The 12,414-nt window shown below is 37.0% G+C and overlaps 1 protein-coding gene across 2 annotated transcripts in view; it reads right to left on the bottom strand.

Annotated features, from left to right (window-relative positions):
* The window catches only part of cnksr1 (connector enhancer of kinase suppressor of Ras 1), a 46,610-nt gene extending 35,331 nt beyond the window's left edge, over positions 1 to 11,279 (bottom strand). For both annotated transcript variants that reach the window (XM_041813343.1, XM_041813344.1), the window contains exons 1-3: positions 11,072 to 11,279; positions 6,030 to 6,187; positions 2,259 to 2,461 (exon numbers count right to left, since the gene is read on the bottom strand). In XM_041813343.1, the coding sequence (XP_041669277.1) occupies positions 2,259 to 2,461; positions 6,030 to 6,187; positions 11,072 to 11,123 (413 nt within the window). In that variant the 5' untranslated portion in view covers positions 11,124 to 11,279. The remainder of the gene's footprint in view (positions 1 to 2,258; positions 2,462 to 6,029; positions 6,188 to 11,071) is intronic.
* Between the last annotated feature and the right edge of the window lie 1,135 nt (positions 11,280 to 12,414).

Raw genomic sequence — 12,414 nt, 5'->3', positions numbered from 1 at the left:
AGCCTGAAATGTAGTAGAAGAAACTGGAGCAAATTTAAGGTAAAAATAATTTAGTAGTTGCAAAAAATTGGCAAAAATGTGTGAAAATTGGCATAAATGGTTTAAAAGTGTCAAAAATTGGCAAAATGAGTGAGGAAAGGGTTAAAAAAAAACTGGTGAAGATGTAAAAAGGGGGCAAAATGGATGTAAAAATGGTGAAAAGCTATGAAAAAGTGGCAAAAAGGGTTTAAAATGTCAGCATTGGTGACAAATTGGGGTTGGGGGGGGGGCAAAAAAGCAGGACAAAAGTTAAGTTTAAAAAATTGGTTACAGATTGCCAATAACGGGAAAAATGGGTTATAATGGAGAAAAGCAGATAAAAAGTGGCGAAAAACAAATTACAAAATGATTGGTGACAAGCTTTTTTTTAGGGTTTTATTAGGGTTTTTTTTAACCATTTTACCTTTTTGTCAATCACTTTTGTAAAATCTTGTAAAGCATTTTGAACTGCAATTCAAATTGTTTGAAAGGTGCTATAAAAATAAAGACTGACTGATTGAAGTGTGGGGTAATTGGGTTGAAAACAGAAAGAAAATGATAGAAAGGGGCCTAAATGGTGTATAAGTGCCAAAAAGTGGCAAAAAATGAAAGAAGAGCGGTTAAAAGACACAAAAACAGGATTAATGTGTGAAAGATTGGGTACAGAGATGCAAAACAGGGCAAAAATAGGTGAAAAATGTTAAAAAGTTGCAAAAATATTTTAAGTGGCAAAATTGGTGACAAATGTAGGGAAAAGAGGTTGATAGTGGCACAAACGGCATGGAAGCTGCAGAAATAGGTCACTTCAATGCTGAGATTGGAGTAAAAAAAGGGGAATAGCGTATAAAAAGAGGCAAGATTGGTGAACAGTTATGGGAAAATTCAATGAAAAGGGAAGAATTGGGATGAAAGTGGCATATATGGTTTAAGGTGTCAAAAATTGGCAAAAAAACTGAAGAAAAGGAGGTTATAAAGAGGCAAAAATGGGATAAATGTGTCAAAGATTGGTTACAGATATGCCAAAATGGTGAATAAATGTGGGAAAAGAGTTTAAAAGAGTGACTAGTGGGATGAAAGTGGTAGAAATGGTTTAGAAGTGTCAAAAATTGGCAAAAACCTGAAAGAAAAAGAGGATAGAAGAGGCAAAAATAAAAGTGTCTGATATTGCTTATAAAAATGCCAAAAGGGTAAAAATGGTGAAAAAATGTTGAAAAGCTGTTGTAAAGTAGCACAAGTGGGTTTAAAGTGGCAAAAATGAATACTTATAATTCTTGATTGGGAAGCTTTGACTTGATTGGGAGCAGTAAAATAATCCTCCTGGCCACACACACTTGGATATCATTTGGGCAAATATTTAGTTGTGATAAGCCTTAAATTGGGCCACGACCCTTTAATTTTTGGGGATGCAAATTGGGCTTAGAGTGGACCAGTGTGGGACCAGCCTTAGAGATGACACTTCTGCATCCTAGATGGTGAAGCAGCTGTCCCTACTTGATCAGATCTGCCACGTCCATTCAATTAATTCGAAGTCTCAGAGCTTTTACATTTAAGTATTCAGCCTGAAAAGGTGACTTCTATTCTGCATATTTTGTATTTTCTGTCATTTGTTGAGAATACTTACTGCTGAGTGCAGCTCTCCCTTCTCCCAGCAATCATAGCATCAGTACTTTATTATTTATGACTGTTATAGTTGATGTCAACTGTTTTACACTACTTTGCCACTCTTTCAGTGTTTGCAGACTGAAGTGCCTGTCACTGCTGTGTTTTTGTGTTGTTTCTGTGTTTGTCTGAGCTGCCACTGACAAAAAGCTGTTAAACTGCCTTTGTTGTTTTGCAATGACAATAAACATCCATCTCTTTCTGTCCTGAGACTGTTCCCACTGATTGTTCTGTTTCTTTGTGCAGCATCTGCTGCTCTTGTAAATGTGCATTGTTGATGAAATTGATTAACTGATTGAAATTGAGGATCTCAGAAAGTCTCCAAAAGAGAAAAATCAAAACAGAGAGTTAGCAGCATGAGGTAGAAAGAGAAAAACACACAAATATCCCCAAATACAGAGCCACTTCTGAATGACTTCTCCCGCAGTAATCCTTTTTACATAAAACCTGCAGAACTGGAGCCAGCACTATTTCTGTGAGAGACACCAGAGAACACTTTCCGAGTAAAAAATAACTGTGGGACAAAATAGAATTTGGAGTACTGTATATATAACAGTTAGATAACTCTCCTCTTTACAGACCTGTTGAGCAGAGAGAAGAGTCCTTTAGCTGAAGTGATGAGCTCCACTACAACCTGCAGGATGCCTGCAGGAAGCTTGACGGTGCTGGCTCCGTCGTAGCTGTTGCGGCGCCAGCGGCTCTGGATGCCCATCTGGAGGGTGTGAGCCACGGCGCGCAGCTTCTCTGTGAGGCCGCGAAGGTTCTCTCCACCTATGCCGTACGTCTGGAGAGCAAAAACATGTCAGACATACAGTACATAGGTGGATGGTTACAGACTCTCATGCTGCTACATAAAGAATCCATAATAGCTAATATTACTCTCCTTCTTCTTACATTTCTTACATCTTTTTAAGATGCACCTCATTTCTCTTTGATGACTTTCAGAGACGAGGCATAAAATGACCAAAAGCTGCCAAAAACACACAGACAAAGCCCTTTTTCTTGTTATTACAACGTGAAAACTGTGAAAGCTGAGAGACAGTTGTGTTCTTAACACATTCTGCTCCTCTGTTAGTCTCATTTTCTCCGAAAAGTTGAGTCTGTTCTTTTAAAAAATATTAAAATAATGCTGGTTGAAATAAGTAGAACATTTTCTGACAATCAAAGTTAAACTTTGGCAAACATAAAAGAGACAATACCACACAATGTGATGGGATTTGATGCAACGCTGTGATACGATACCATACGATATATGACACAAAGATATGATCAATATGATACCATATCATGCAACCCAACACGAAACAACACAATGTAGTACGATACAATACAATCCAGTACGATCCAGTACACATAATACTATATGACACCATACCCTACCATGATTTGGGACAATATGATACAATACGATACCAGACAGTACAGTTGGACATGATACTGTATAATACCAGACAATACGATATGATTTGGTACAATAATATACTACCAAACACAAGACAATACAATACAGTATAATATATGATACAGTACAATAGGGTGTGAAAAACCCTGATATTGTTACATTAAGATACTACTAAAAAAAACGAACGGGTGCACGTATCATCACCAAAATCTAATCGATGCTTCCCTGTCACCATCCCAATATTCCCTGAAAGTTTGGTGAAGATCCGACTTTACGTTCTTCAGTTATCTTGTACACATTCAAAGATACGGAACCCTTTACATAACCCCCTGCCGATTTTATCGGCGTGGGTAATGATACGATACAGTATGGTATGACACCATATGATATGATGTGATAAAATATGACACGATACGGTAGGATACCACATGATACGGTACAATATTACAAAATATGATACAATACAATATGATGATACAGTACAATACTATGTGATATGTTATAAGATGTGATGTGATACGGTACGATATAATATAATAATGTACTGTATGATACAATACTATATGGTAAGTTAAAATACAATACAATATGATAGGAAACAGTATTATATGATATGGGATACAATATAATATGATACAGTAGGATATGATACAATAAAATACAATGTATATTATTGGACAAGATTTGGAAAGGCTTGAATTTCCCTCAGGATTATTAAAGTATCTATTGATCTAATATGATACAATATGATATGATATGAAATGATATCGTACCATTATGGTATGATACTGTGTACAATGTAGCATGATATGATACAGTGCAGTACATTACAGTAAAATACAACTATACAGAATGACATGATATGGTAAAGTATGTCACAATAGGATAGCACACTGTACTGTACAATACTGTACAATATATGTACATATGTACATATACTCAACCATCGAATATATTTATCTTTTCAAATAAAGTGGTTATGTTTTCTTAAGAACAAAAAAAACTGTAAATAGAAAGCAGTTAAACGTAACTTTAACCCTTTAAAGCCTAAAAAACACAAATTATAGCCAGAAAATTCTAATTTTTTGGAGCTGAAATATTTATTTCACTTTCTAATGAAATCTCAAAAAAAGATCAAAATTTCCATAAAATTTTACATATATATATATATATATTTATCTCATTTGAGACGTTAGGTGTTTCTGGTAACTGATAATCCACTTGAGGGCATTTTTATTATTTATTAGATTGTATTCAGAAGGTGTTTTTAGTCATTTATGATAATTTTGATTAGATAGAGGTATCATAAAAGTATGTATCAAATATGATACAACAGCTTTAAGGGGATAATACTGTGGCATGGAAACTCCTCTTTAACATCTATGTATTATTTTTAGAAAATCAAGCATTAATTCTTTTAGTTATGGTGTAAAAGCCTTTTCAATATCTCACTGTGTTGAACTAACCCTATCACCTAATCATATAAACCGGATTTTCACAGAAACATTTCTGCATAGCCTACAACTATCAGTTTTAGTTGGAGCGGTTTTAAGGAGACATTCATCTAATCTTATTATTTGCAAGCTTCAATTTTTTTCTTTGTTATAAGAAGCATCTGTAATATTTCTCTCATCCTATTTATGTAAGACTTAATGTCAGAAACAACCCTCACTCACTTGAACAGGATTCAATCAAAGCTGCCACATTAAAACGCTGCTTAAAATAAATCCTCCTCACATAAGACAGAGCCTCTTCTCCTTCATATGGAGGACAAAGGAGGGAGTTAGCTGTTGTCAAACCCACTCATCAGTGGCAGAGAGGCTCGGACCGTTCAGGCTTTGTTGTCAAACATCAACCAGCTGGAACAATCCTCTGTCAACAAGTGGACATGAATTTTTCATGGCCCTTTCCACTTTGTAGTTGGTAATTATGTAACATTGAACATGCCTGGTCTGCTCCATGTGATGCTTGTTTTTATGAATGAGCCCTGTGTTAGCACTGCATGGAGCATTGAGACACACAAGCAAACAAGCCGATCATTTAATAGATCCTATGTGAGAGTTTTACACAGGTGCGCCTATTTGAAGTTTAAACAACAGGGGGGGCTCCATGCACACGCTCATTCATAGGTACTTTGGTTTAAACTGTTAATAACCTTTTCTAATGTCTGCAGTTTAAGCAGCCTGCAGCTTTTCCTTGCTCTTTAAAGACTGTTACAGCACCAGAGCTGGAGCTTTGCCGGCCTCAATTAGTCCTTCCAATGAAACAAAAGCCATCCTGGAAACACAAAAACACCCCCACAAACACCAACGCCTCTATTAAAGTGTCCTAAAACTCCCTCCAAAAATTGGAAAGGGAGGAAATTTAATTAAGCAGCAGAAAAAAATCTTGAGGAACAAGGCAGAGGCGTAAGGCGTGCTTGTTTTTTTATTAACTGAGCACAAAGTTTCCCTGAAATTTGCATGTAAAGTATTAAGCAAAGGGGTGTTTGTTCTAAATCTGATTTGGCTGCTGCTAGAGCATAAAGAGCCTTTTGATATTAGCTACAAAAATAAAGGAGGTATTTAACTATGATATGAATGAGGGGATTTTTGATCTAAAAAGTAAAGAGCAAAGCAATGAAGTCAAACCTGCTTTAAAATGCTCAGTGAATCAGGCAGTAAAAGTGCTTTTTATTAAGGCTTGATCTGCAAAAAATGGGTCCAAGACCTGCAGCTTTCAGTGTGCAAAAAGGAGCAGAGTCTAATAGCAGCATGCATGATAGCAGAATAAAATACACCTCTGCTATAGAATCTGAGAAAACACATGACACCTAAGTCAGACAGGAAGATGACTGCTCAGTAAATACCCAGAGTACATCTCTCCGCCACAACACAGCCTTGGATACACAGAGTGCTGCTATGGACACACACTGTACACAAACACGCGTGAATCCGCTTCCTGAACTCACCAGAGAGCACAGTTTCTCCACAGCTTCCAGTATCAGCTCCTGGTGTCCGATTTTATAAACTCCCAACTTTTCCAGGTCCCTAGAGGTCAGCTGGAGCAGATCCACACCAGACAAACACCACTCAGACACCGGGTACTGGTGCAGGGGGGCGTCCAGGCCTGTCAGAAAATATATAGAAAATAAGTACTTGTGCTGAACTGGTAACCTCATGGAGTTAGAGAGCTTCATGCACGTGCAGGTAGAGACATGCAGGAGTGTGGACAAACAGCAGGGCTGCAGGCATCATGGGAGTTATTTAGCCTGAGCATGAAAAAAAGACTTCTGCTAACTGTCTGACTTCAGGTTTGAGACGGTCAAATGTCTCTATGGAACACAGTTTAGGTTCAGAAATTTAAATAAGCCTGTAATTATTACATTACAATATGAGGGTTTCATTTCTTAACTGTGTTACTGCACAAATGTGGCAAATACACCGTTTTAAATATGGCATTGCGTGTTTCCCAAGTTATCAATAAAGGCAAAAAAAGCCTTAAGTAAATAAATTTTAAAAAGAAAAACACACAAAAATGATAAAAATCTAAAAATCTGTCTGCCCTGAGGTTGTTAAAAATAGATTTGCACATATAAATACTTAAAAATAATTCATAAAATGTTTTTTTGGATATAATATTTTTTATCTGGGGCTACTTTGTTTAGTTTGACACAAACAATTATTAAATTTATGTTAATTTTGGCCACAAAGTATCTTTTTTTTTTTTTTTTTACCAGGGGTTGTTCAAAGAAAAAAAGGTTGAGAACCACTGAGCTACAGGATATATTGCAACACTGTTTTGCAAAAATGATGCCAATAAAGCTTGTTGAATTGAAATATCCCACTGTTGGATGATTATTAGCTATGGAAGCCATAAGAAGGCATGCAGTCATACATCTTTACACACAATTTTTCCATGACAGAAAATTAATTTTGGTTGTTTTCTTCAGTCTGCAATACACACTGATGCTACTGATGAAAAGAACATTGTTTTACTCTCATTAACCTGCACCCATTACCCCATCCTGACAATGTGAAAACAGAATTTTAGAAATGTTCACAAACTTATTAAAATAAAAAACACCAGTGTAATTATTCAGAACCTTTCCAAAACACTTGAAACTTAGCAATGGTGCCTCCCATTTCTCTCAGTCTTTGCTGACTTTTTATTTGGAGTGTTTTTGCAAACTCCAAACAGGCTTTCTTGTGTTTTCCTGTGAGGACGGCCTTCATCTGTCCACTCCTCCATAAAGCCCAGATCAGTGGAGGGTTGCAGTGATGGTTGTCCTTCTGGAACTTTGTCCCATCTCCTAACAGGATCTCTGGAGCTCAGTCAGAGTGACCATCAGGTTCTTGGTCTCCTCTCTTACTAAGGCCCGTCTCCCCTGATAGTGACCAGCTCCTTGGAAGGAGCTGGTCACTGGTTGGTCCAAACTTCTTCCATGTGATAATTCTGGAGACCACTGTGTTCTTGGGAACCTTCAGAGCAGCAGAAATGTTCTTGTAGCATTCCCCAGATCTGTGCCCATAGACAATCCTGTCTCCGAGCTCTGCAGCTCTGCACTTCCTCTGACCTCATGGCTTGGTTTTTGCTCTGATATCATTGTCAGCTGTAAGGCCTTCTATAGAGAGGTGTGTGCCTTTTTTTACTGCAGCATCAGGATAAAACATAACAAAATTGAAAAATGTGAAGGTCTCAATACTTTCTGAATAAGCTGTGTAAACTTTTATCATGAGAAAACCAGCACCGTCATCTTAAAGGCCTGATAAATAAATCCAGATCTTAGTAAAATCACCAAACCATACCAGACTGTCTACTTCAGCTCTCATTCACTCATTCGCTCTTTAAATTGGAGACACTTGGTGTTCTTTACAATAACAAGTGTGTGCATGTATCTTTATCTGCAAAAAATAGTTTGGAAATATCATCAGATATTTACAAAAGTCTGATATCTTGCATCCCTACTCAGATTACTCTTGCCGCCGTCCTAGGAGAGGGAATTAGAGGTGGGTAAACTCTACGGAGACTGAAAAATAAATGGGTTTACTCCATATGCCTTATCTTTTAAATGTGAGGGTCGTGCTTCATGATGAAAATCCCCACTGCTGTCTGTAAGAAGCCAATGTATGAGTGGTTGAGAGTCTTGGCTGAAGAAAATGTAAATAAAGTCTGTTTAAAGATTGGCTGTTAGGCTAATCTTCTTATCTGACACTGACCCTGACAGCGCTAACACACTCCAAAAACAAATAAACAGAAATAATCTCATTTCTGATGCTCTGCTTTATTTCTGGGTCACACAGAGGCATCAGGGTTAGTTTCTGTTTCATTTTAAGATGAAGCTCCTCAGTGGAGCTTTGAAATCTAATGTATGGAAGCCCTGTGAGGACATACATCTATGTTTTAATTAGGGCTGTCAAGATCTGATCAACTGTGATTAACTAAGATTCCCAATCAGTGTGTTAATTTTTGAAAATCGAGATTAAGCATGTGCTTTATTGTCTATTTCAGTATCTCCCTCTCTCAGTGATGTAAAATAAGTCCATCCCTGCTCCAGAATGTCTTATTTCACTTTAAAAACTCACAGACAGACGTCATCAAACCTTTTTACTGTTCCCTTTTTTCCTTAAAGATCCAGAACAAATTCCTTTTTCCGTGGTTAAGCTCATGGTAAAATTTTCAAACCACCAATAAAAGCAGGTCTGTATTACCTTTAGTTTAAGATAATAGAAAAATACAAAATAAAAGCAAAATAGTGGAATATTAATATGCAACATAGCAGGTGCAATTTATTCTGATTCAGTGTAGAAATTCTGAGATTTATCGCAATTAAAAATTTGAATCCCTTTACAGCCCTAATTTTAATGTTACTTTATTAATGTGTAATAACAACAAACTTTCTGTGCTTTTGCAACATCTTGACTTATTTTTCTTGTTATCTCGAAAATATTGCTTGTCTCCTCTCTCTCACACATGCACATGATGGTGATAATCTATGGTTTAAAAAATGGTTGGCAATGTACTTAAGAATGAACTGTGAATCCTAATATTTGGTTCTCAATAAGGACTTAACCTTTTATTTGATACACACTTTTATGAGACCTCTATCTATCAACATGATCAAAATTTTGTATACAATCAGATCAAATCTAATTATAAAAATGCCCTGGATTGTCAATAGCCAAAAAGGCTTAATGTATCAAATGTGATACAATGTACAGTGCTTAACAAATTTATTAGACCACCACCCAAAGTAAGATTTATGCCACAGCTGCCCTAAACTAACAGCACTGGTAAAAATTGGTAAAACCAAAATCATTTTTTATGTTTCTGCAATGGTTAATACACCAATATGTAGAAGCTCTTTAACCCAAATGATATTTTTAACAATGTGTGAAATTTGATTGCAATGTTTCTGTTTTGGGATTTCAATAGAAGGTTAAATAAACATTTTAGTTCCAAAAAAAAAAAAAAAAATTTCTAACAATTATTTGAGTTATCAGATATTAAGGGGCTAAAAAAGCCACAAAGTGCCACAGAAGAGCCTCTAGCTGACACTGCTTTAAAGTGTATTTTAAGGACTGAAGTTTTAAAGTCTGAACTGCATTTAAATTTCAGTGGATGTGCAAAAGAAAATTACATTTTTACATTAAAAAAATACATCAGCAAAACACTTTTATAAAAATGACCAACACATTAACATTTACAAAATACAGAATTACAAAGTCTGAAACACTTAACTGAAACATTTTTACATTTCATGAAACAAACTTGAAATGTAAAAAAAAACTACATATAAAACTTTGTTTTTACGATACAAATCTACGGAACAATTTTACATGAGCTGAGACAAATTTATGAGTTATAAAATGCTTACAACTTCTGAAACAAACTTACAAACAGCAGTGGCTTACAGGTAAGGAATAAACCAATTGCCGGAAGTAACCCAAGTTTGAGATTTAAAGTGTTTTAAGTGTTGTAAAAGTGTTTCAGACTTTGTAAATTATTTTCCAGTTTTGCAGAAGTGCTTCGAACTTTTTAATTTTGTATCAGACTTTGTAAATTTGTTCTGTAAATTAAAACTTTTCTCATCATTTGTAAAGGCACTTTGCTAATGTACATTTGTTTTATGAAATGTAAAATGTTTGGTTAAAGTAAATTTGTTTCAAGCCATGTAGAAGTGTTTCAGACTTCGTATTTTTGTATCAGACTTTGTAAATATGTTTTGTAAGTTTAACTTTATTTTGTCATTTGTACAAGTATTTTGCAAAATGCAAATTTGTTTTATATGCAATGTAAAAATATTTTGGTTAAGAAAGATTTGTTTCAAGCTGTGTTAAAGTGTCAGGCATTGTGATTTTTGCTTTGCACTTCCAGGCCACCGTACTAGTAATAGCAAGTTATTTTAATTATTTTCAAGAATTTACTCACTTTAACAAGAAAACGAAAACATATGAGGTTGAGATAAAAATCAAGTTGTTACTACTGGAAAATACAACGTAAATGAATTAAGCTATGTTGCATACATGTCAGCTTAGGGCTTCCGTAGAATGATTAATTAGGCGCTACTATTCCAGGCAGATTAGCCTGTGCGCTGTTAACAGCATTACTGTCAATGAGACACAGTAATTCAGCATTAATGATCTTCCAGAGCAGCTGACTAACATGTTTTTATTAAATCCTGTAAAATAAGGGACACCGTTCAGTTTGCAGTGAAGAGAGTAAACCCTAAATCCTAAAGAGTAAGATTACTCAGAGCAGTAAAGCGTCCATACTGGATCAGTAGTAAACACGCAGCCATTAGAGCCTGTCTAAAGATACCACCTTGATCTGAACAGCTCTGTTGTGGCTTCTCTCCCAGCTTAGGCCACTTCCTCATTCCACCTCCACCTTTCACTTCCAAGAGGATTTGTGTAGTGTTTCTATTTCGGACACCACGGCCCGAGCCAAATTACCTGCGAGGCGATCAAGGCGTGAAAACACCAGCCCTCCTCTCCTCACTATGTTCCTCACCTTGGAGCCACTCGCCGACTCGCTCCTCGCTCCACGCCGTGATAGGCTCCATGCTCGGAGTCCTGCTGCAGTCGCTGGTTCAGCTCCCAGCCTTCCTGGCCGACTTCTACCTCTCCGGGCTGCTGGAGGAAGGAAAAGTTGATCCTGATTTGGAGTCGGACGATGACGAGTGGCACTCCTTCTCCCAGGTACGACAGGTAGGTGAGAGTCCCCCTGCTGACAGCCAATAGTGCGGAACTGTCAGGCTTCGACCAGGAGCAGAGACCCCTCCCTCCCCTCCTCCTCCACCTCCTCCTCCTCCTTTTACCTGGAGGAATAGTGTGAAAGGTGCAGCAGCTTCATAACTTCCCTTATAGTTTGACTTCCATGGCTGATTACGTCACAGGGCTCAAGGCCTGCTGTATTTACACAGCAGCAGCATGTGACACAATAACAGAAACACCTGTGCAGTATCAGGTAATCCCAATCAGTAATCTTTTAATGGGTAAACAAGGATCAGTGTTTACTCTGGAGTGCTGCCTTTGTGTTCATGTTGCAGCTTTTAATAGAAGAGTAAACAACCTTTTAAACACTTCCTGTAATTTTACATCAAAACTACTCTATGAAATATCATCCGGCATTTCCCTTTGAGTTCACAATTTTCAGGAGAATTAATGGGATAAAAACTCACTTTCCCACAATTCTTAAGCAGACTTAATCCTCTTTTCTAAGTCTATGGTGAGGCAGCGCTCCAAGGAATTTCCCAGAAATGTTTCCTATTTGATCCCTGGAATCATGAGTTCAATTTTAGTGAAAGCACATCCTCAAGTCAAGCAGTTTTCCACCTACCAGCTGTGGGCAGTTTTACAGTTAGGAAAGGATGGGCAAATTGGTATTGTGCATTTATTTCATTATAGACAGTGGCGTAGTGAAGGAAACCAGAGTTTAACCACTTATTCCAGTCTCCTTAGAGACTGGAATAAGTAGTTCTCTCCTGGTATAGCCTCATCCAACTCGTTATGAGAAATAAGAGTCAGGTTTGCAAATTGTATCAAACCACTGAGTTTATTTAATAGAAAATATGTTGTCAATAGGACCTTAAAGACCCTGTGAAGTGAAACCCAAAGTTTTTGTCTTAACACACTAGAAATGTTGAAATATGATTGCTGTAAACATGTGAAAACACTGAGATCTACATGTGACTGAATTCTGGGTTTGGACTGTTAGAAAGGTTTTCACCTCTTTCCTGGCTTGGTTTCACATGGGCGGGGCCAATATGTGGGCTGATGATGTCACGAACCCACAGTGAGGAATGACCCCACCCCTCTAACACTGCAATATAAAATCACAGAGCAGTTCATCTC

This window comes from Cheilinus undulatus, linkage group 18 (genome assembly GCF_018320785.1).
Source record: "Cheilinus undulatus linkage group 18, ASM1832078v1, whole genome shotgun sequence".
Taxonomy (NCBI): domain Eukaryota; kingdom Metazoa; phylum Chordata; class Actinopteri; order Labriformes; family Labridae; genus Cheilinus; species Cheilinus undulatus.
This window is presented reverse-complemented; position numbering and strand designations above follow the sequence as displayed.